We start from the raw sequence: 26,126 nt of genomic DNA on the forward strand, positions 1-26,126 counted from the left end.
TATTGGCTAAATTCTATCAGCCTATCAGAATTCAAGGGACGCCATCTTGGATGGCGTCACTTAAAGGAACCTTCATTCGGGAAGAAAACTTCGATTGAAGAGGATGCTCCATGCCGGATGTCTTGAAGATGGACCCGCTCCGTGACGGATGGATGAAGATAGAAGATGCCATCTGGATGAAGACTTCTGCCCGTCTGGAGGACCACTTCTGCCGGCTTGGATGAAGACTTCTCCTGGCTTTGTTGAGGACTTCTTGCCACTTCGCTTGAGGACTTCTCCCGGCTTCATTTAGGATGGATGTCCGGTCTTCAAAACTGTAAGTGGATCTTTGGGGGTTAGTGATAGTTTTATTTTAAGGGTTTATTGGGGGGGGGGGTTCGTTTTAGATTAGGGTTTGGGCAATAGAAAAAGAGCTAAATGCCCTTTTAAGGGCAATGCCCATCCAAGTGCCCTTTTCAGGGCAATGGGGAGCTTAGGTTTTTTTAGTTAGGATTTTATTTTGGGGGTTGGTTGTGTGGTTGGTGGGTTTTACTGTTGGGGGGTGTTTGTATTTTTTTACAGGTAAAAGAGCTGATTTCTTTGGGGCAATACCCCACAAAAGGCCCATTTAAGGGCTATTGGTAGTTTATTGTAAGCTAGGTGTTTTTTTATTTTGGGGGGGATTTTTATTTTGATAGGGCTATTAGGTTACTTGTAATTAGTTTAAATATCTGATAATTTCTTTTATTATTTTGTGTAATTTAGTGTTTCTTTGTTTTTTGTAGGTAATTCTATTTAATTTAGGTAATTGATTTAATTGTAGTGTAAGGTTAGGTGTTAGTGTAAGACAGGTTAGGTTTTCTTTTACAGGTACATTTGTATTTATTTTAGCTAGGTAGTTAGTAAATAATTAATAACTATTTAGTAACTATTCTACCTAGTTCTACAAACTTGCCTGTAAAATAAAAATAAAACCTAAGCTAGATACAATGTAACTCTTAGTTATATTGTAGCTAGCTTAGGGTTTATTTATAGGTAAGTATTTAGTTTTAAATAGTAATTATTTAGGTAATGATAGTAATTTTTATTTAGATTTATTTTAATTATATTTAAGTTAGGGGGTGTTAGGGTTAGACTTAGGTTTAGGGGTTAATAACTTTAGTATAGTGGCGGCGACGTTGGGGGCGGCACCTTAGGGGTTAATAACTGTAATGTAGGTTGTGGCGATGTTAGGGACAGCAGATTAGGGGTCAATAATATTTAACTAATGTTTGTGAGGCGGGAGTGCGGCGGTTTAGGGGTTAATATGTTTATTATAGTGGCGGCGATGTCGGGAGCGGCAGATTTGGGGTTAATAATATTATTTTAGTGTTTTTGATGCGGGAGGGCCTCGGTTTAGGGGTTACTAGGTAGTTTATGGGTGTTAGTGTACATTTTAACACTTTAGTTATGAATTTTATGCTACAGCTTTGTAGCGTAAAACTCATAACTACTGACTTTAGATTGCGTTACGAATCTTGCGGGATAGGCTGTACCGCTCACTTTTTGGCCTCACAGAAAAATCTTGTAATATCGGCTCTATGGAAGTCCCATCGAAAAAAGACTTTACGCAAATTGCGTAAGTTAATTTGAGTTAAGGCCAAAGAAGTGTGCGGTGCCACTAAAGCTGCAAGACTCGTAATTCCAGCGGTAGTGAAAAAGCAGCGTTATGAGCCTTAACGCTGCTTTTTCACTCATACTCGTAATCTAGCCGTAAAAAAATGATAATTTGAGTCAATAATTAATTTATTAATTAATTAAAGGAACATTATATACTAGATTTTTCTTAGCATAAATGTTTTGTAGATGATCCATTTATATAGCACATATAGCTTTTTTTTTATTTAATTTTTTTATAGTTTTGCATATTTTTAAATAACATTGCGCTGATTTTCAGACTCCTAACCAAGCCTCAAAGTTATAGGAGAATACCGACGTATACCTACTCCAGCTTGCTCCTGTTTGTGTAAAGGGTCTTTTCATATGCAAAGGAAGGGGGAGGGGGGAGTGTCTGCTATTTCCCACTTGCAGTGGGCTTTCCGACTACCTTTTTAACGGAGCTAAACTATGAGCTTCTAAGTACATTTTTAAATGGTTTTATACTGGATTTTTATATCAGTATCTGTGCATATTCTTCTTTATAGTAGTGTCTATTACATGCAGTTATATGAAAATTGGTGTATACTGTCCCTTTAAATAGATAATAAACAGTGCAACCTCAGAGCTTAGCAAACCAGTGATAGGGTAATTTGATTAAGCACTTTGCACGTGTAAAATGTGCTGATTTTGAAAGAAAAAAAAAAGCATTTATAAAGATAATTACTTGTATTTGGCTTCTGCTTTTTAATCTTAGCTCCATCTAGAACATTAACGGCATCCACTGTACCACCCACTACTAGTAAGTGTCTAGAAGAACACAAAATTGGGTTAAATAAATAAATAAATAAATAAATAATAAGAATAGCAAACTGTGAAATTATTGAAGAAAATGGTAGTTTGATTCAGTTAAACAAATTAGATGGTTCAGGAATTTATAATTTCTTTTTAGCTGTTTTTTTAGTGTTGTTTTGAGTAACTATTACTGTTTCTTCCTTCAGCTAAATCTTATTCTTATTTTCTGCTTGTCCTAATATTTTCAATAGGTCAATCATATATGACTTAAACTTTTCTTCTTTTTGATCTAGCTTCAACTAAAACCACATTACCAACTACCACTAGTAAGTATCATTGAAAAATATGTCAGAAAATGTTCTGTATTTTGCCCCACAGTTTTAAATGCTGTGGCAAACCTTTTAAAGGGGACATTCAAGTCAAAATAAAATTTTATGGGGGTGGAGCCTGGCTCTGCTAAGATGGCAGCATAACTTCATAGCTCCATAAACTAGTTTGCAATATATAACAAAATGGAGCATATAGCAGTAAAATATGCGGATTTGGGACTGATGACCTAACACCAGATTGCCCAGAGAGTCATTTTAAGCTGATAGAGCACTATACAAGGCGCAGGCTGACAGCTAACAAGCTCATTGAGAGAACAGACGGCGGACGCCATTATGAAAACAGCGTAACACATACATTGGGCACCGAGCTTCCAGGAGAATGGTACGGCATAGAAGCTAACAACATATGGTCTGGATAAGTTTGCTGACCAAGTGCAGGATCCCATACATCGTCGGACCAAAAACTACCTTAGAGGGAAGAGACATAGCAAGCATAGAGGCCCCAGATCTACCCACGTGGCTCTACAGGTCAGCCTCGCAAGTAACAGCATAGAAGAAAGTAAGGATCCTATAACAACACCTATGCAGGGTAATCAGCACCAGTAACGAATAAGCCCTCACATTATGGAGCTGGAGATCTCTCTCTGGAGAGCACTATGTGCTCAGCTTGACGGCTACCAGGCGGACTTAGTGGACACGCTACATACCATAGTTACATCCTCCTCCATTACAGGTCCCATCGCGGTCCTCCATGCTAACAGCTCCGACGCCCTACCCGATGCTCTGGATGAGTACTGCTATGGACCATCTGCTGCGAGCTGTAAAACTCCTGCTAAGTCCGCTCTACAAAGAGAGCAGGAACCTTATGAAACTCTGCAGCACATGGTTCCAGTAATCATAGAAGGCCTGCAGCCCGAACACCGTGCAGATTTACCCATAGGCTGTGAGATGCAGCAACAGGATGTGGGAACTTGCGGCTCTCAAACACCTCTTGCAGATAGTAACAGAAGCCCGCGGTCTGAGAGGGGGAGAGCTAATTGGAAGACTACATGGGAAAACCTACATCAAAGATCACAGCCACTATCCCATTATAACTGGGCCCTTTGGAACCCGACAATTACAGAACTGATACCACATCACCTTAGGTCTCATAGAGGGTCACCTCAAATGCTGGGAAGCATTGACCACAAGCTTAATCAAGACTCAGTGAAAATAGGAGTTGGGAAAATCACCCCTGACCCCCAGACAGTGATTGTTCAACTATGGGTTAGGTTTATTTATATTGTTCAACCACATTGCCATCACTGTTGGACTTTACTAGATTTCCATCTTGCAATAGATAGCTCTCCAAATGATGAGTCACTATTCTGAGAATTGGGGAATTATACTCTGTTTCATGAGCCTAACTAATACTCTCCTGTTTTGCTTATTACACCTAACATTAGCCTAATATTACCTGTTATCTTAGCATGCTTAAATATGTTTTGCCGCTCTCTCTATCTGAGTACAAAGGTTTAGTTAAATGTGCTTATTTCCATTTGAAGGCATAGCCATTTTGTCCTAACTAAACTAACCACTAGTGACACTCTGCTAACTGAGTATCACTTGTTAACATTTGGTATTTATTTTAATGCAGTTTCTATAGTGTTTAATTACTCATTTATCCTAATATTTTGCAGAACAGTTCCTTCTACATATATACAATTTTTTAAGTACTTTATATGATTACTGTTTGATGTGTGCACAATGCTATTTAGTTTTATTTCTATTTTCTCTGTTCCCATATACCAGGACTTTAGATCAAGTCCTGGGCCTATTTGCACATATATGCCCCTATACCCTTACAGACACTGGGATTATACATCTTGTAGTTTCGGAAGTGATTTGAGATATCTAGTACAATTACCCTGGCCTGTTTGCTACCCTGAATATCTCTTACCCAGCTCACTAGCATGTCACGGTAATGCAAACAGAGTATTATTATTGTATGTTACTACTTACTAACCCTGTAATGTGCACAATTCTTTTAGATTATAGGGTATATATTATATGCATTCTTACACTTATATTAGGGGACTGGAATGAACCACAGGTTACTTCTAAAGTTTCATGCAATCCTGGGCTCCGACAAGTTTGTGCACTTGCTGAAGTAGTCGGACAGGGATCACAGAGGTTCATTAATCCTATCGACAGCCGCTTAAACCCACCTACACAGAGGCGTTCCTCTACACTCATAGCCAAATCTGAAGTAGGGTAAAGAAACATGGTGTTTTGGAGAACTTTCTCAGCCTGACTTAATCCTTTACTTGGGTCTTCATGATAAAAATACTGTTTGATGTCTCAGACTCTGACCTGTCCATGGTATATGGTTTGTCTATTTTAACCCTATATCAAGATATTTTATTAGTTTCACTTCTGCCATCAGCTACACTGTTAATTTGTTTATAGGTATGTTTACAGGTTTGTTGACCACTGAGAAAGCCAATTGGTCTATAGTTTTATGTCTTTAGTAATATTCCTCTATACACTTAGACTAATATGAGTGCAACACACAGGTAGAAGCTGGAGTGGGGTAATTCACCTATAATCTCAACTGGGGAGTGGAGTTATTACCAACTTGCTTATATGTGCATGCTCTACACCTTAATTCTATAATGGGAACAGTGAACAAAGTATACCAGACTTGAGCCTGGACCCCTTTTGAAGATTGACAGCACCCTTGATGATTACTTTAAAGTCTGAGGACTGGGAAATAGTGAAACATTCTACACTTAGAGCTATGTTATTAGATCATCCATACTTCTCCCTATGTAATCCAGCACTAGCCTATTCCTCCCTATCAGTTTGCTCTAATCAGCTGTACTTTATTTTCCCCGCCCAACTATATAGTCGATAGTCTACAAATAATGCCTCATTTCTATTCACACACAGACCCACATCAGGACATAGAGGTCATTCAGTGTACAAAGGATCAGTTAATCTGGCTGAGTTTAGTATCTATATTTACTTAGGTAGATATTCATCTGGTTACTTGGTTTATAATTATTATTTTAGTGTTTTCATCCTTACCAGCATACAATACAATTCTCGTACGAGGACCCCCTATAACTTGAACCCTATTCCTACATACTAGACACCCACAACAACTGTTTCTAGGACTTCCATACTCCTAATCCGAGAAAGACAACAATTCAGCAGCAGTCATGGCTAAACCTGCACCTGACTGTATCCCAACATTATCTCATTTTCTCATTTGTTGTAATATCATATTTAAGATCCTCATGGTGGAAATCCATAAACTATAGGGGAGTTAGGCATCATGTAGCAGGCCTCTCTGGGATGTAATGTAAGCATGGGTCTCCTGCATTTAGGCACTTTCAGCTATGTCAACTCATCTTTAAGTTCCCTTACTGAGTGCCAACATCTTAGCAATGATGACCTGTCTATACTATGTGTAATTTATCCTGCTGGTCTTAAGTTATACTATGCCCAACATATCTTCTTAACCAGAGGATGCACATTTTGGGTAGACTAATGTCTAGACACCCAGTCAATATAGCCTTAGAAGAGTATATTACATTCTCTAACACTTATTGTCTTTCAAAACAAGAGAGCTTTATATATACTACTCATAATATAATGCAATTGAATCTATATGCTACTCCCCTTATGGGGAGATGTAGCCTCCTACCATAGCGGTATATCTTCTCAAACACCCACTTTGCTGACGGGTTAAGATAGTCTGATATCTACATATCTATATTTAGGACATCTCACATAGGGGTGTCCAAAGTTCCTTGAAGGAAGTTGGTAAATTGGGTCTATGTTGCTTAGAGCTCTTAGTGTTACATTTATGGGTTTGCGGCCGGGACCCCAGAGAATAATAATCTCTCTTGCTACACTTACTACTAGATCCTTATTACATTGCAACAGCCCAGATACTACATATTAAGGAGAGCATTACTTAATACATATTACTGATACCAGATAACTATTGCTCTCCCTTAAACCCTTCATGTTCGTCCCCTTTAACGGAATACTCCTATTATACTGATCATGTTATCTTGCTGACTATGTCCTTCTCCCTTTGGTGATGTAGCTATAGCATTTTGAGTTACTCTCGCTTTCATAATATATCCCCACCATACTGGCCCGTCCCCCCACTAAATTACAAGTGGCTCTTGTCCACTGACTTTCCCATCCCCCCCAAACCATACCACTACCCATTTTTGCATATAGGTACATTTGTTATATACTTAACCCTTGGGTTCTCATTCATCAGAGGCGACTAATCTTCCTTAACCTCTGAACCATTTACACTCTATATACTTCAACAATAGGTTTTCCGAATCTATATACCTATTTCATAATATGATTTGCTATACCTGGAAGTGTTTGGTTTACAGAAAAAGAGGTCTCTCACACCTTTGCACAGGTTATTCTTCATCGCTATAAAAAAATCATTTTAAAAAAAAATAAATTATGATTTGAATAGAGCATGGAGTTTTAAGACAATTTGCTCCAATTATCAAATTTTGCACAGTCTTTTAAAATTCACACTTTCTGGGGAACAAGATCCTACTGAGCATGTGCAAAAGCTCACAGGGTGTTAATGATACTAGTTTGTGATTGGCTGATGTCTATCACATGATACAGGGGGCTGGAAAATGGGAGAAATAATACATTTCTCAGAAAAAATATACTGCTTACTTGAAATTCAGAGTAAGTGCTATTGCATTGTCTTTTTATTATGCACCTGTTAATTATATAATTCTACTGCATTGAGTGGTCCTTTAAAAAGCCTTCTTGGGTCAAGCATTATAGTATTAATCATTGTTTGTTTGTTTTCGTAAATTATTTATGTTTTTCTATAATTATTTTGGTCATTTTAATTCCTTTATTACCTAAGTTTTCTTGATTTTTTTTTTATCATTTTTATTATTTATTGGTATTTATTTAACACCTTATTTATAGCCTCTTAACTTCTTTCCTTTTTATTCATTTTATTAAAATATATTTACCTAGCATAATTTTATATTTTAAATTAACTATTAACTGCCATCAAATTTTCATAAGTTTATAGAGTAAATAATTGTTAATTATGCAAAAATAGATTTGAAATGGCATTCTCAGTTTCACTCTTCTAAGATATTTTGTTAAAACCTTTTCATATATGGTCAATAATTAATTAATTAATTAATTAAATAAATATATAAAAAAAAGTATGACAACCTCAGAGCATAGCAAACCAATGACTTGGTGATATGATTAAGCACTATACATGTCTGTCAATCACCATGAGAGTGTAAAATGTGCTGATATAATATTTAAAAAAATGCATTTCTAAAGATACTTACTTATATATATGGTTCTTCTTTTTTAATCCTAGCTCCCTCAACAACATTAAAAGGACACTAAACCCATTTTTTTTCTTTCATGATTCAGATGGAGCATGCAATTTTAAGCAACTGTCTAATTTACTCCTATTATCAAGTTTTCTTCGTTCTCTAGCTATCTTTATTTAAAAAGCAGGAATGTGATGCATAGGTGCTGGCCCATTTTTGGTGTAGAACCTGGGTTATGCTTGCTTATTGGTGGTTAAAAGTAATCCTTTCAATAAGCAAGCACTATCCATGGTGCTGAACCTAAAATGGGCTGGCTGCTAAGATTTACATTCCTGCTTTTAAAGTAAAGATAGCAAGAGAACAAAGAAAAATTGATAATAGGAGTAAATTAGAAAGTTAATTAAAATGTCATGCTCTATCTGAATCATGAAAGAAATAAATTGGGTTCAGTGTCCCTTTAACAACAACCACTTTACCACCCATCACTAGTAAGTGTCTATAAGGAATCAAATTTTGTTAAAAAAAAGTACAAAATAATAACAATATTAAACTTTAAAATGAATGAACAAAATGGTAATTTGAGTCAGATAAACAATTAGGTAAGTACTGAAACTTATAATTTCTTTGTTTGTTTTTTTAGTGTTGTTTCTTGGGTATTTTGAGTTAATATTACTGTTGTTGTTTTTTTCTTCCTTGAACAAAATCAAATTCTTTTTTTTCCTTTGTTCTTTTTGAATTTTTAGTTGAATTTAAAAATCACGTTCCATGCCTTTTTAAAATAAATTCAGAGAGTTTTTTTTATTAATATTCAATTCTTTCACACACAAATGTATTTATTGATGCAAATCCTTAAAATTATCTCATAGCAAAGAAAAGAAACAACATATATATTTATATGTAAAAGATGTTTAAAATTACATGCTCTGTCTAAACCATTAAAGTTTTAATTTGGAATTTACTGCCTCTTTAACATTTAAAGATGTATCATGCAATTTTTAAAATAATTTCAATAGATCAATATGAATGATTTTAAAATTTCCTCTTTTTAACCTAGCTTCAACTAAAATTACACAAACGACATTACCAACTACCACTAGTAAGTATGTTTTTAAAACTATAATGGGGCAAATTATAAGTAGAGCACTAAATATTGCTTTCACAACAGTGATATTAGCTCTCCACTGAGTAATACCAGTGCGCGCTAATGTCTGCCGGTATTAAAAGTTGACAGCAATGCGGATGCAATTTTGCATTTGCATTGCTGGAAAGCATTGCACTCACGAGATCGCATTTACTTAGGCTCCAATGGGAGCCTCATTCTGATGCCGTCATACACGGCACAGAACCAAAGCACAGCGAAGGGGTACGTAGCGCAACAATGGCAGCATATTGTAAATATATGTATTAGACTATATACATATATATTTATGTATTAATATGTGTATATACATATATATTTACTGGGAACACACAGTTATCAATGTAAAGGCAATTTTAAGTGCTTTTTTTTCTAACACCTTGCACATGCCAACTTTAGCCCCCAAAAACTGCCAAGTGCAGTTTTCTTTTTTAAATGCTAAATTAAAAAAAGGAAACTAATATTTAATTTTGGGGGCATTTGGGGCACATTTATAAAAATAACCAGAGATCTGGTACATTTTATAAGGGGGTAAGTAGCACAGTGATGAAAGCATATTGTAAATATATATGTATATAACTTAAGTTTTCTTTTTTTAAAATGCTAAATTAAATTAAAAAAAAGTAAACTAACACTTGATTTTGGGGGCATTTGTAATGGCTGGTTATTTATAATGTGCCTGCACATTTGCGGGTGTGCAATAAATGAGTGCTCCACTTTTAATCTGGCCCAATGTCAGAAAATTTATTTTGCCCGACAGTTTTGAATGCTGATGTAAACTTTCTAAAAAAAGCTTTCTTTGGTCAAGCATTGTTGTGTTAATCATTGTTGATTTGTTTTAATACATCATTTATGTTTGTCTATAATTGTTGTGGTAGTTTTAATTCCTTTATTATATAAGTTTCTTGAATTTTTACCATTATTGTTAAATATAGTTATTTATCTAGCATTATTTTTTTATTTATTATTATTTTTTTTATTATTTTTCAAAAGATTATACACTAAATATTTGTTATTTATGCAAAAATAGATGTTAAATATAAATAGTACAACCTCTGAGCGTAGCATATCAGTGACTGGTTGATCTGATTATGCACTGCATGTGTTTGCCTGTTAATCACTGTGAAAGTATAAAATGTGCTGATCTCATATGTTAAAAATGTATAGTTATAAAGATACTTACTTTTATATGATTTATTCTTTTTTAATCCCAGATCAATCTTCAACATTAATGACACCCTCTTTACCACCCACTACAACTAGTATAATATGTTATTATTAATAACAAAAATAAATAAAAAATTAATTAACAGAATGGTAATTTGAGTTAGTTAGCAAAGAGAAGAAACAACATATATTTTGATATCTAAAAGTTGTGTAAAATTGAATGCTCTATCTGAAAGTTTGAATTTTGACTTTACATTTTAACATTTAGCCATGTGTCATGCATTTTTTATATTTTTAAAAAAATATATAATTTAAAAAATACATCTACATAATATTTTCAGTCTAATCTTTGCTTTAAAAGCTTTTTTATGTATAGAATTGATCTACTGTTTAATGTCCCTTTACGTTATATAAATATTTTTCTCTTTTTTTACAGCTACAAACACATGTCCATGCAATGATTGTCCATACATTGCACATATTATAAATCTCTGTCCACCTTGTGATTGCTCAAGTAAGTTTATATTTTAAGGAAGTTTATAAAAAGGATTATTTATAACATACATCTAAAATAAAAGATCTTAATGAAGATGTTTGTGACAATAACAAAATAAACTGTGCTCATGACCTGCTTCTCTCCTCTCCTCTCGTTACCTCCTCACATTACTGTCTATAGGACTTCTCCAGAATTGACCCTATTTTGTGGAACTCTGCCTCACTCAACAAGACTCTCTCCTAGTTTTTAAAGTTTTAAGCACTCATTGGTTTCCTCTTGATACATTTCCAATAACTTACAGCTACAGATTTTAAAATGTATAGTAAATTGATTATTTAGGTATATTTTTCTATATTAAATAGCTGTTTATGCTAACTATTTTCTAATATAACTGTAATATTTATATTGTAATTTAGAGGTGAATATCTTTATCAGCTTTACTTTGGGGTGTAAACTGTATACTGCTAATAGATGAACAAGGCATCAAGGTTTATAGTTACCCAGTCATTGGAAGGTCTTTTTGCATTGTTTGTATGGAATGGTTTATTCTGGTACTGTGTAAACATGTTATTGAGGGTTATAATCATTTGTTGAAGTAATTTGAAAAACAGTTATAAAAACTTGTGTTGCTTATAGATTGAGTTGGCTTCAAAGTTGATAATAAATTATCACAGAGGCCTTAATATTCAAAACCTCGCCGGCAAAGAAATCACTCAAAATCTTTATGATTTTTTTAGGCCTTGCATTGTAATGTAGGAGACTCTGTTTCACATAAAGAAAACTACATAGCAAAAATATTTCTAAATATATTTTATTTTTACTAAATTATTTTTATGGGCCTAGCTGTACCGATGAGACTTCTTAGAATATCTCGCTTGAGCAGTGAGGTTTTGAATATCAGGACCAAAGTGTTAACCCATTCAAAAATCTTAACTCAGATTATAATATTTCCCATAATATATCTCATTTTTTTTTCTGTTTGCTTATTTCTTCTATATTTTAGAATTTTCCTTTACCTACGCTAACATACATTTTGTTGGATTTATTTATTTATTTATTCATAGTTTTACTATTTTCTTTTCAATAACGTGTATGGATGCACTTTTTTTAAAACAGTTATCTTCTTTTGTGTTTCAGTCAATTTATCTGCTAATGTTTAATGCTTACATAATTATTTGTATGTGTTTTGTTTTTTTTTAATGCTAGATCCATCAACTTTTGCAACAACCACTTTATCACCCAATACTAGTAAGTGTCTAGAAGAAAACAAAATTTAGTAACACATATATAAATAAATAATAATAACAATAATCATATTTAGAATGAACAAACAAAATTGTTATATAAGCCAATTAAACAATTAGGTTGCACTGTAATTTATACATTATTTTTTAGTTGTTCTTAGTGTTGTTTCTTGTGTGTTTTCATTTAAAGGGACATTAAACACTTTGAGATGGTAATATAAAATGATAAATTGTATATAATAAAACAACTCTGCAATATACTTTCATTATTTATTTTGTCCTATTTGCCTGTAATTCCATTCTGAAATTTTGAGCTTTTCAGTTCCTGTTAGAAATGGAAGTGCAGAACACTGTTAAATCCAGCACAACCATTGGCTGCACACTCTAGTGACCTATTTATAATAACTGACCCTAATTGGCCAGAGCAGAGAAGGTAACACAAGTTACAACATGGCAGCTCCCAGTGTTTTATAGACACTAAAACTTTACACTTATTTTGTCACTTTTTAAACAACTAATGAAATTTTAAAAAATGCATCTACATGTTAGTCATGGACTAATCTTTTCTTTGAATGCATCATTCTATCTAGCATGTATTTGGTGTTTAATGTCCCTTAAATATTACTTTTTTTTTCTTCCTTGAACTAAATCCATTGTTCTTTTTTCTTTGTTTTTTGTTTTTTTAGAATTATTAGCATAATGTTAATTTCATATACCACATATTTTTAAAATAAATTGGGAGAAATGTTTTATTAGAATTAAATTCTTAAATACACAATTGTATTTATTGATACAGATCCTGAAAATTATATAATAGCAAAGAGAAGAAGCAATATCCTATATAATAAAAAGCAAAATGTGTTTGTCCGAAGCTGTCTTGCGAAGTAGAGACTGCCCACGAGGACAAACACACCTGGCCTTCTGTCTTCCTCCTGGCGTCGCGTGTGGTGGAGTGGGCATGGCCGGTGGTGCGGGTGGGTGGGACCCGGGCGTGGCATGGGCGTGACTGGGCGGGGTATGGGTGGGCTCAACCGCAACATGGGCGGGACTGGGCGGGGCTGAACGTGACTCGGGCGGGGCTGGGCGGGGACAGATGCTGGGCGAGTGCACAGTGAGTGATTGAGACAGAGAGCTATAAAATGAAGGGGATATAGAGAGCAGAAAAGGGGGGATAAAGAGAGGGGGAGAGAGACAGCAAAAGAGAGGGGGGAGAGTGAGCAAAAGAGACGGGAAAGAGTGAGCAAAAGAGAGGGGGGAGAGAGAGCACAAAAGAGAGGGGGGAGAGAGTGCAAAAGAGAGGGGGGAGAGAGCGCAAAAGAGAGGGGGAGAGAGCGCAAAAGAGTGGGGGGAGAGAGCGCAAAAGAGTGGGGGGAGAGAGCGCAAAAGAGAGGTGGGAGAGAGCGCAAAAGAGAGGGGGGAGAGAGAGCAGAAGAGAGGGGGAGAGAGGGCAAAAGAGAGGGGGAGAGAGCGCAAAAGAGAGGGGGAGAGAGCACAAAAGAGAGGGGGGGGAGAGACAGCAAAAGAGAGGGAGAGAGAGCAAAAGAGAGGGGGAGAGAGACAGCAAAAGAGAGGGAGAGAGACAGCAAAAGAGAGGGAGAGAGAGAGCAAAAGAGAGGAGAGGGAGAGAGAGAGCAAATGAGAGGAGAAAGAGAGAGCAAACAAGAGGGGGGAAGAGAGCGAGCAAAAGAGAGGGAGAGAGACAGCAAAAGAGGGAGAGAGACAGCAAAAGAGGGAGAGAGACAGCAAAAGAGGGAGAGAGACAGCAAAAGAGGGAGAGAGACAGCAAAATAGAGGGGGGAGAGAGAGCAAAATAGAGGGGGGAGAGAGAGAGCAAAAGAGAGAGGAGAAAGAGAGAGCAAAAGTGGGGGGAGAGAGAGAGAAAAAGAGAGGGGGGAGAGAGAGAGCAAAAGAGAGGGAGAGAGAGAGCAAAAGAGAGGGAGAGAGACAGCAAAAGAGGGAGAGAGACAACAAAAGAGGGAGAGAGACAGCAAAAGAGGGAGAGAGACAGCAAAAGAGAGGGGGGAGAGAGAGAGCAAAAGAGAGGGGAGAAATAGAGAGCAAAAGAGGGGAGAGAGAGAGCAAAAGAGAGGGGGAGAGAGAGCAAAAGAGAGGGGAGAAAGAGAGGGGAGAAAGAGAGAGCAAAAGAGAGGGGATATAGAGAGAGAGCAAGGGGTGGGACCGCTGTACTGCAAAAAAATGGCCCGTTTACACTGGCTTTAGGACTAGTATATATATATATATATATATATATATATATATATATATATATATATTATATATATATATATATATTATATATGTTCTTTAAAATTGCACATACTATGTGAATCATGACAGTTATCACTTTAAACAACTTTTATATATAATTATATAGGGCCAAATTACAAGTGGAGCACTAAAGCTTGTCTTAGCAATAACCAGCTACTTATAATGGCTGTTTAATTATCGCATGCCAGCAAACAGGCACATTTGCCCCGTTTGCGGGCCCACAATAATTTAGCGGTCCACTTGTAATCTAGCCGATATTGTTTTAAATTACATGTTCTATTCAAATCATGTAAAATTTAATTTTGGCTTTACTGTCTCTTCACATTTGTCATGCATTTTTTATATTTCTTATTGGTTTATGGCTTCATGTTTTTATTTTATTTTTTACTTAGCTTCAACTAAAATTACAAAAACGACATTACCAGCTACCACTAGTAAGTATCTTTGAAACATTTCAGAAAATGTATTTTACCACACAATATTGAATAGTGATTCAAACCTCCTCGCAAAGCTTTCTTGGGTAAAGTATTATTGTATTAATCATTGTTGATTTTTTTTTCCAAAGATTATTTATGTTTGTCCACAATTATTTTGGTAATTTTAATTGCTTTATTACCTAGATTTTCTTGATTTTTTTTACACTTTTGTTATTTATTATTTATATAGCATACCAGCCATAGACTCTAAATGTCTCTCCTTTTTATTGATTGTATTACATTACATTTACTAAGAATAATTCCATATCATGTACCACCATTTGTTTTAAATAAATTGGAAACTATGTTCTATTAGTATTATATTCTGAAAACACAATTGTATTTATTGTTACAGATCCTTAAAATATCTTATAGCAAAAAGAAGAAACAACATATATGTTTGTATATAAAAGGTGTTTAATTTTGAATTTACTGTACTAAATGCTAACATTTAGACACATATCATGCATTTTTAATATTTTCAATAGATTAATTATCTATGACTAAAACATGTCTTAAATTACATTTACTAGAAATCATTTAATATATTAATTTATCTATTGACTACCATACAGTTTTCATGAGATTATAAAGTAAGTACAAGTTATTTATGTAAAAATAGATGTGAATTGGTATGCGTTCTAACATTTATTTTAAAACCCTTTCAAATTAAGTCAATACATAAATAAATAATTAATTAAATAAATAAATACATAAACAATAAAGAGTGACAACCTCTAAGTTTGGGTTAGATGATTAAGCGTTTTGCAAAGTATTTGCCTGTCAATCACTGTGAAAGTGTAATATGGGATAATCTCCTATTTTAAAAAAATCATTTAGAAAGATAATTACTTGTATATGGTTTCTTCTTTTTAATCCTAGCTCCATCAACAACATTCACGACAGCCACTTTACCACCGACTACTAGTAAGTGTCTAGAAGAAATCAAAGTTTGGTAAAACATAAATAAATAACAATAATAATTATAATAATAATAAACTCTGAAATTAATGAATAAACTGGTTATTTGATTTAGTTTAACAATTAGGTGGTACTGTAATTTATCATTACCTTTTTGTTCTTTTAGTGTTGTTTCTTGGATGTTTTAAATTGATTTTTCTGTTACTGTTTTTTTCTTCCTTGAACTAAATTCTACTCTTCTTTTTTCATTGTTGTTTTTTAAATTATAAGCAGAGTTTGAATATCATGTACCACTTATTTGTAAAATTCATTGGGAGAGATGTTTTATTAGTATTACATTTTTAAATATTCAATAGCATATTTTGCTGCAGATCCTAAAATGACAAAAACAACAACCACTAGTAAGTATTTTTGAAAAATATAATGTCAGAAAAGTTTTGAATGATGAGGCAAACTTTTTAAAAAGCCTTCTTGGCTCAAGCATTATTGTATTAGTTAGTTGTTATTTGTTTTTTATATAATTTATGTTTGTCTATAATTATTTTCGTAGTTTAATTCCTTTGTTACCTACTTTTCTTAATGTTTACATATTTGGTTATTTATTGTTATTTATCTAGCATGCAATTCTTTACTTTTAATTATTTTTCTTAACTTAAATTTTCTAAGAATAAATTAATAGATTGATTTAACTATTAACTGACATTCAATTTTATTAAGATTATAGATTAAATAGTTGTTATTTATGAGAAATAGATGTGGAATGACTTCTTTGGATTTACTGTTCTAAGATATATATATATTTAAAACCCCTTCAAATATATTCAATAAATAAGTAGTTAATTAAATATATAAATAAATAAAAAATAAAATAGTGACGACCTTGGAGTTTAGCAAACCAGTGACTAGTGGATATGATTAAGCACTTTGCATATTATTGCCTGTCAATCACAGTGAGAGTGTAAAATGTGCTCTTTTTAAATTTTAAATAATGCATTTAAAAAGATTTATATCATTATTATGAGAAAAGCCTGGTAGCTATTTTTTAAACTCTTTCCTTTCTAAATAGGATTAACTTTTGAAGTGTGTTCTACCTTTAGAAAAAAAATTATATTTTGAACAAACTAATCAACTACATTTTTTTCTTACACGTGCATCTTACTTCATTATGACTGAGGTCATTTGAAGCAAGCAGAGACCCTATCGGTTAACATAGTAAAATAGCAGATGGGGTTGAAAAATGAGGATGGTAGATGAGGATTGTACAAATCTTGCCTCACAAAAGTATGTTAAGGCTTTATTTTTCTACCCAGTAAAATAGTAGATGAATTCCCTGAATTCTGTTTCTAGCCAGAAATGTATCCAAACTATTTTTTAAATGTATCCAAGGTATTATCATTTACTACCTCCTTAGGTAATAAGTTACACAAGTCTATTGCTCTTACAGTGAAAAAAAGTTTATTTTGCAGGATTAAATCTACTTTCCTCCAGCCTTAAATTCTGAATTCTTCTTGTCACAATTTTCTTGGAGTAAACAGAGCTTCTACCATCTCTGTATATGGGCCTTGAATATATTTATATAAAGTAACCAAGTCACCTCTCAAGCAAATTTTTTTTCTAGAGAAAATTAACACAGTTTTGCTAACTTCTCATCATAGCTTAAATTCTCCATTTCCCTTATTATCTCTGTGGCCCTTCTCTGAGTGCAATGTCTTTTTTTGAGATCGGTCCCCAGAACTACACTCCATACTCAAGGTGAGGCCTTACCAGGGATTTATATAGTGACAGAATTATGCTTTCCTCCCTTGTATCAATGCCTCTTTTAATACAAGCTAGTATCTTATTAGCCTTAGAAGCTGCTGCCCTGCATTGTGTGCCCATCTTTAGCTTGTTATCTATTAATACTCCCAAATCCATTTTCTCCTCTTTTTGAGTATAGTCCCCTTTAAATATTAGATTACCTTCTTATTTTTACTTCCAAAATATAGAACCTTACATATTCCAGTATTAAATCTCATTTTCCATTTGATGCCCATTCTTCTAATTGTTGTAGATCTGCTTAAGCAAATTCATCCTGCTTTGACCTAATGACCTTACACAACTTTTTGTCATCTGAAAAAATATATATGTTTCTATTTAATCCTTGCTCCAAGTCATTAAAAAAAAATATATAAAAAATCAGGGCCCAGTATTGATGCCTGGGGGATTCCACTGATTACCTTTGTCCAATCTGAGTATGATCCGTCTACTACTACTCATTGCTACCTGTCTTTTATCTAGGCTCCCTCTATTGGATTTTTTGCACTTTCTTGAATACTTTTATTGAACGTATATTTTTGTTTTATTGTATGCATTTGTTTGTTGGGTTTTTTTTTTGTAAAGTGCTGCTTGTTTATTGTTTTTGGACAATTATGCAACATATTTCTCTTGTAAGGTGTATCCAGTCCACGGATCATCCATTACTTGTGGGATATTCTCATTCCCAACAGTAAGTTGCAAGAGGACACCCACAGCAGAGCTGTCTATATAGCTCCTCCCCTCACTACCATATCCAGTCATTCTCTTGCAACTCTCAACAAGCATGGAGGTAGTAAGAGATAAGTGGTGAAATGTAGCTGTTATTTTGCTTCAATCAAGAGTTTATTATTTTTAAATAGTACCGGAGTTGTGCTATTTTGTTCCAGGCAGGAAAAAAGAAGAATCTGCCTGGGATTTCTATGATCTTAGCAGGTTGTAAATAAGATCCTTGCTGTTCTCACACATGACTGAAGAGATAGATAACTTCAGCGGGGGAATGGCGTGCAGGTTATCCTGCTATGAGGTATGTGCAGTTAATATTTTTTCTAGAAGATGAAATGAAGGCTAGAAAATGCTGCTGATACCAAATTTATGTAATTTAAGCCTGAATACAGTGATTTAATAGCGACTGGTATCATGCTTACTTTCTGAGGAAAAACTCTTTTACAATATAAAACGTTTGCTGGCATGTTTAAATGTTTTTATATATACTTTGGTGATAAAACTTTATTGGGGCCTAGTTTTTTTCCACATGGCTGGTTTAAATTGGCCTAGAAACAGTTCCCTGAGGCTTTCCACTGTGTTACTATGAGTGGGAGGGGCCTAGTTTAGCGCTTTTTTGCGCATTAACTATTACAGACTGAGACATCCAGGAGTTCCCTGAATGCTACAGGACATCTCTAAAGGGCTTTTAGGCTTCCAAAATCGTTTGTTGGGGAAGGTAGGCCCACAGTAAGGCTGTGGCAGTTTGGTGTGACTGTTAAAAAACGTCTATATCGTTTTTTTGATCCGGTTTTTGAACTAAGGGGTTAATCATCCATTTGCAAGTGGGTGCAATGCTCTGTTAGCTTATTATACACACTGTAAAAATTTCGTTTGATTTACTGCCTTTTTTCACTGTTTTTCAAATTCTGACAAAATTTGTTTCTCTTAAAGGCACAGTACCGTTTTTTATATTTGCTTGTTAACTTGATTTAAAGCTTGCTAGTCTCATTGCTAATCTGTATAAACATGTCTGACATAGAGGAAACTCCTTGTTCATTATGTTTAAAAGCCATTGTGGAACCCCGTCTTAGAATGTGTACCAAATGTACTGATTTCACTTTAAGCAATAAAGATCACATTCTGGCTTTAAAAAATGTATCACCAGAGGAATCTGATGAGGGGGAAGTTAAGTCGACTAACTCTCCCCATGTGTCAGATCCTTTGACTCCCGCTCAAGGGACTCACGCTCAAATGGCGCCAAGTACATCCAGGGCGCCCATAGCGTTTACTTTACAAGACATGGCGGCAGTCATGGATAATACACTGTCAGCGGTATTAGTCAGACTACCTGTATTTAGAGGAAAGCGAGATAGCTCTGGAGTTAGATGAAATACAGAGCATACTGACGCTTTAAGAACTATGTCTGATACTGCCTCACAATATGCAGAAGCTGAAGAAGGAGAGCTTCTTTCTGTGGGTGATATTTCTGACTCAGGGAAGATGATGCAACCTGATTCTGATATTTCTACATTTAAATTTAAGCTTGAACACCTCCGCGTGTTACTCAGGGAGGTTTTAGCTGCTCTGAATGACTGTGATACAATTACAGTGCCAGAGAAATTGTGTAGACTGGATAAATACTATGCAGTGCCGGTATGTACTGATGTTTTTCCAATACCTAAAAGGAATGGGATAGACCAGGTGTGCCGTTCTCTCACCCTCCTGTTTTTAGAAAAATGTTTCCAATAGACGCCACCACACAGGACTTATGGCAGACAGTTCCTAAGGTGGAGGGAGCAGTTTCTACTCAAGCAAAGCGTACTACTATCCCTGTCGAGGACAGTTGTGCTTTCTTAGATCCAATGGATAAAAAGTTAGAGGGTTACCTTAAGAAGATGTTTATTCAACAAGGTTTTATCCTACAGCCCCTTGCATGCATTGTGCCTGTCACTGCTGCTGCGCCATTCTGGTTTGAGTCTCTGGAAGAGGCTTTACAGGTAGCGACTCCATTGGATGAAATACTTGACAAGCTTAGAGCACTTAAGCTAGCCAATTCTTTTGTTTCTGATGCCATTGTTCATTTGACTAAACTAACGGCTAAGAATTCTGGTTTGCTATCCAGGCGCGCAGAGCGCTATGGCTTAAATCATGGTCATCTGACGTTACTTCAAAATCGAAGCTGCTTAACATTCCCTTCAAGGGGCAGACCCTATTCGGGCCTGGTTTGAAGGAGATTATTGCTGATATCACTGGAGGAAAAGGTCATGCCCTTCCTCAGGATAGGTCCAAACCAAGGGCCAAACAGTCTAATTTTCGTGCCTTTCGAAACTTCAAGGCAAGTGTGGCATCAACTTCCTCTAATGCAAAACAAGAGGGAACTTTTGCTCAGTCCAAGACGGTCTGGAGACATAACCAGACCTGGAACAAGGGTAAGCAGGCCAAAAAACCTGCTGCTGCCTCTAAGACAGCATGAAGGAACGGCCCCCTTTCCGGTAACGGATCTAGTAGGGGGCAGACTTTCGCTCTTCAACCAGGCGTGGGCAAGAGATGTCCAGGATCCCTGGGCGTTGGAAATTATATCCCTGGGATATCTTCTGGACTTCAAGGCTTCCCCCCAAAAGGGAGATTTCACCTTTCACAATTATCTGCAAACCAGATAAAGAGAGAGGCATTCTTACACTGTGTACAAGACCTCCTAGTTATGGGAGTGATCCATCCAGTCCCAAAGGAGGAACAGGGACAGGGATTTTACTCAAATCTGTTTGTAGTTCCCAAAAAAGAGGGAACCTTCAGACCAATTTTGGATCTAAAGATCTTAAACAAATTCCTCAGAGTTCCATCATTCAAGATGGAGACTATTCGTACCATCCTACCTATGATCCAGGAGGGTCAATACATGACTACAGTGGATTTAAAGGATGCTTATCTGCACATTCCGATACACAAAGATCATCATCGGTTTCTCAGGTTTGCCTTCCTAGAAAGGCACTACCAGTTTGTAGCTCTTCCCTTTGGGTTAGCTACAGCCCCAAGAATTTTTAAGAAGGTTCTGGGGTCGCTTCTGGCAGTCCTAAGGCCACGGGGCATAGCAGTGGCCCCTTATTTAGATGACATCCTGATTCAGGCATCAAACTTCCAAATTGCCAAGTCTCATACGGATATAGTGTTGGCATTTCTGAGGTCGCATGGGTGGAAGGTGACCTCAGAAAAAACTTCCAAATTGCCAAGTCTCATACGGACATAGTGTTGGCATTTCTGAGGTCGCATGGGTGGAAGGTGAATGAGAAAAAGAGTTCTCTATCCCCCCTCACAAGAGTTTCCTTCCTAGGGACTCTGATAGATTCTGTAGAAATGAAAATTTACCTGATGGAGTCCAGGTTATCAAAACTTCTAAATTCCTGCCGTGTTCTTTATTCCATTCCTCGCACTTCGGTGGCTCAGTGCATGGAAGTAATCGGCTTAATGGTAGCGGCAATGGACATAGTGCCGTTTGCATGCCTACATCTCAGACCGCTGCAACTATGCATGCTCAGTCAGTGGAATGGGGATTACACAGATTTGTCCCCTTTACTGAATCTGGACCAAGAGACCAGGGATTCTCTTCTCTGGTGGCTATCTCGGGTCCATCTGTCCAAAGGTATGACCTTTCGGAGGCCAGATTGGACAATTGTAATGACAGATGCCATCCTTCTAGGTTGAGGTGCAGTCTGGAACTCCCTGAAGGCTCAGGGATCGTGGACTCAGGAGGAGTCACTCCTTCCAATAAACATTCTGGAACTAAGAGCATTATTCAATGCTCTTCAGACTTGGCCTCATCTAGCGACAATGAGGTTCATCAGATTTCAGTCGGACAACATCACGACTGTGGCTTACATCAACCATCAAGGGGGAACAAGGAGTTCCCTAGCGATGTTAGAAGTCTCAAAGATAATTCGCTGGGCAGAGATTCAGCTATCCATATCCCAGGTGTAGAGAACTGGGAAGCGGATTTTCTAAGTCGACAGACTTTTCATCCGGGGGAGTGGGAACTCCATCTGGAGGTGTTTGCACAATTGCTTCTTCGTTGGGGCGAACCAGAACTTGATCTCATGGTGTCTCGCCAGAACGCCAAGCTTCCTTGTTACGGATCCAGGTCCAGGGACCCCAAGGCAACGCTGATAGATGCTCTAGCAGCGCCTTGGTCCTTCAACCTGGCTTATGTGTTTCCACCGTTTCCTCTGCTCCCTCGTCTGATTGCCAAAATCAAGCAGGAGAGAGCATCAGTGATCTTGATAGCGCCTGCGTGGCCACGCAGGACTTGGTATGCAGATCTGGTGGACATGTCATCCTTTCCACCATGGACTCTGCTGCTGAGACAGGACCTTCTACTTCAAGGTCCTTTCAACCATCCAAATCTAATTTCTCTGAGGCTGACTGCCTGGAGATTGAACGCTTGATTTTATCAAAGCGTGGTTTCTCCGAGTCAGTCATTGATACCTTGATTCAGGCACGGAAGCCTGTCACCAGGAAAATCTATCATAAAATATCTTTATTGGTGTGAATCTAAGGGCTACTCATGGAGTAAAGTCAGGATTCCCAGGATATTATCTTTTTTCCAAGAAGGATTGGAGAAAGGATTGTCAGCTAGTTCCTTAAAGGGACAGATTTCTGCGCTATCTATTCTTTTAAACAAGCGTCTGGTGGATGCCCCAGACATTCAGGCATTTTGTCAGGCTTTAGTTAGAATCAAGCCTGTGTTTAAACCTGTTGCTCCACCTTGGAGCTTAAATTTGGTTCTTAAAGTTCTTCAGGGGAGTCCGTTTGAACCTCTTCATTCCATAGATATCAAACTTTTATCTTGGAAAGTTCTTTTTTTGGTAGCTATTTCCTCGGCTCATAGAGTTTCCAAGTTATCTGCCTTACAATGTGATTCTCCTTATCTGATCTTCCATGCAGATAAGGTAGTTCTGCGTACCAAACCTGGGTTTTTACCTAAGGTAGTATCTAATAAGAATATCAATCAAGAGATTGTTGTTCCGTCTTTGTGTCCTAATCCTTCTTCAAAGAAGGAGCGTCTATTACACAATCTGGACGTGGTTCGTGCTTTAAAGTTTTACTTACAAGCTACTAAAGATTTTCGTCAAACATCTGCTTTGTTTGTTGTCTACTCTGGGCAGAGGAGAGGTCAAAAGGCTTCGGCAACCTCTCTTTTTTTTTTGGCTAAGAAGCATAATCCGCTTAGCCTATGAGACTGCTGGCCAGCAGCCTCCAGAAAGGATTACAGCTCATTCTACTAGAGCTGTGGCTTCCACATGGGCCTTTAAAAATGAGGCTTCTGTTGAACAGATTTGCAAGGCTGCGACTTGGTCTTCGCTTCATACTTTTTCAAAATTCTACAAATTTGATACTTTTGCTTCTTCGGAGGCTATTTTTGGGAGAAAGGTTTTACAGGCAGTGGTACCTTCCATTTAAGTACCTGCCTTGTCCCTCCCTTCATCCGTGTACTTTAGCTTTGGTATTGGTATCCCACAAGTAATGGATGATCCATGGACTGGATACACCTTACAAGAGAAAACATAATTTATGCTTACCTGATAAATTTATTTCTCTTGTGGTGTATCCAGTCCACGGCCTGTCCTGTCATTTTCAGGCAGGTATTTTTTTTCATTTTAAACTACAGTCACCACTGCACCCTATGGTTTCTCCTTTCTCTGCTTGTTTTCGGTCGAATGACTGGATATGGTAGTGAGGGGAGGAGCTATATAGACAGCTCTGCTGTGAGTGTCCTCTTGCAACTTCCTGTTGGGAATGAGAATATCCCACAAGTAATGGATGATCCGTGGACTGGATACACCACAAGAGAAATAAATTTATCAGGTAAGCATAAATTGTGTTTTTTAAGTGGATGTAAAAAAAATATTCTCATGTGTCCATTTGTTGAGCTATAAACAATGCTACAGCCAAAACTACTACAATTATTCTGTTTTCACTTTAACATGGAGAATAATCTCATATAATAAAGCTTTCCAAGCTTTATTTGTGAAAAAGTGAGAACTGAAGTTCTGATTTTCTAATGTGCAGACCAGGCTGTGAGTATAATTTAAAAAAAAAAAATCTACAAAATATTGACAGGTTAATCTTTGCTTTAAATGCTTCCTTATGTCTGGCATTGATCTACTGTTTAATATCCATTTAAGTTATCTAAATATTTTACTATATATTTTTTTACAGCTACATCCATATGCCAATGCAGTTATTGTTCCTACATTGCATATATTTTAAATCTCTGTCTGATTTAGTTCTACTCTCTCATTACACCCTAACATTAATGTATACAGGAATTCTCCAATATGGAACTCTCTGACTTGCTCCACAAGACTTTCCCATAGTTTTAAAAATGTTCAAGCACTCCTTAAAGAGACAGTGTATTATGACATTGGTTTTAACCGTAATACATTTCCAATTTCTTGTTTAACAGCTGCAGAGTTTAAAATGGATTGAAAATTGTTTCTTTATGTATATTTTTGTATATGATGTAGCTGTTTCTGTTAACTGTTGGCTTATATAGCTTTAACTGTCATTTAAATGTGAATCTCTTTATCAACTTTTCTTTGGTAATATAATTAACACTGCTAATATGCCAACATTGTGTCAAGGTCTATAGTTAGCCAGTCATTTGTAGGTCTTTCTGCATTGATTGTATGGAATATTTTTTGTTTTGTTTTTTTCTTTCTGGTACTGTGTAAACATGTTGTTTAGGGTTATAATTATCTGATTAATCAATGCAATACAAAGTAATTTGAAAACAGTTATATATTTGTTTTTAGCTGATGGATTGAGTTGGCTTTAAATTTGATCATAAGTTATCACAATGTTAATCTATTTAAAAAATATACTCAGATAATGATTTATCCCATGATATATCCTTTATTTTATGCATTAGAATTTCACTTTACCTTAGCTAACATGCATTTTGTTAGCTTTGTTTATTTATACATTGTTTTTCTCTTTTCTTTTAAATAACATGACCTTTTTTAAAGCAATCACATTATTTTGTATTTCAGTCAATTTATCTGCTATTATTTAAACTTTGCATAATTACTTGTATATGGTTTCTTCTTTATCCTAGCTGCATCAACTTTTCCAACAACTACTTTACCACCCACTACTAGTAAGTTTCTAGAAGAAGAAAAATATTGGTAAAAAATAAATAAAATAAAAATAAATAATAATATGAATAATAATAAAAATAAACTTTAACCCTTTGATGACTGGGTTAATATGTCTAAATCAGAACAACGTTCCAATGTAAACAAATTTAAATCCTGCAATTGTGCCTGTGATCACAAGATTTCTAGGATGGGATTGAGTTAGGGGAGCGTCCCTATGATACTAGGCATGCCCTCCAGACCGCAATCCCATTCTGGAAGCGCTGTTGGCTTTAGAACAGCCAAACGGCTAGGATGTTCCATTCCGTCCTAACGGCGCTAAAGCCCAGCGCAGTTAGGATGGCAGGAAAAGTCTTAACGCCATTAAAATGAAAGATTAAAATGTTAATCTGAATCAGTTAAACAATTATGTAATACTGTAATTTATCAATTTTTTTTAGTTCTTTTTAGTATTGCTTTTTGTGTGTTTTGAGTTGCTATCACTGTTCTTTTTTTATTTAACTAAATAAATTCATCTCTTTTCTTTGTCTTTATACATTTTTTAGCAGAATTTGAAATGTTTTTAAAATAAATTTTGAGAGATGTTTTGTTAGTATTAAAGTCTTAAACACACAGTTGTAAATATTGATGCAGATCCTTAGAATTATTTTATAGCAAAGAGAAGAATTAACATATATATATATATA

At 35.8% G+C, this 26,126-nt stretch overlaps 1 protein-coding gene across 1 annotated transcript in view; it reads left to right on the top strand.

The window, feature by feature from the left end:
* The first annotated feature begins 2,860 nt into the window (after positions 1-2,860).
* Positions 2,861-26,126, top strand: part of LOC128667142 (uncharacterized) — a 68,905-nt gene continuing 45,639 nt past the window's right edge. The window contains exons 1-7 of the mRNA XM_053722062.1: positions 2,861-4,004; positions 9,138-9,179; positions 10,825-10,902; positions 12,091-12,132; positions 14,789-14,830; positions 15,755-15,799; positions 25,401-25,442. Coding sequence (XP_053578037.1) covers positions 4,001-4,004; positions 9,138-9,179; positions 10,825-10,902; positions 12,091-12,132; positions 14,789-14,830; positions 15,755-15,799; positions 25,401-25,442 — 295 coding nt within the window. The 5' untranslated portion in view covers positions 2,861-4,000. The remainder of the gene's footprint in view (positions 4,005-9,137; positions 9,180-10,824; positions 10,903-12,090; positions 12,133-14,788; positions 14,831-15,754; positions 15,800-25,400; positions 25,443-26,126) is intronic.

The sequence above is a fragment of the Bombina bombina genome, chromosome 7 (genome assembly GCF_027579735.1).
Source record: "Bombina bombina isolate aBomBom1 chromosome 7, aBomBom1.pri, whole genome shotgun sequence".
In the NCBI taxonomy this organism is placed as follows: Eukaryota; Metazoa; Chordata; class Amphibia; order Anura; family Bombinatoridae; genus Bombina; species Bombina bombina.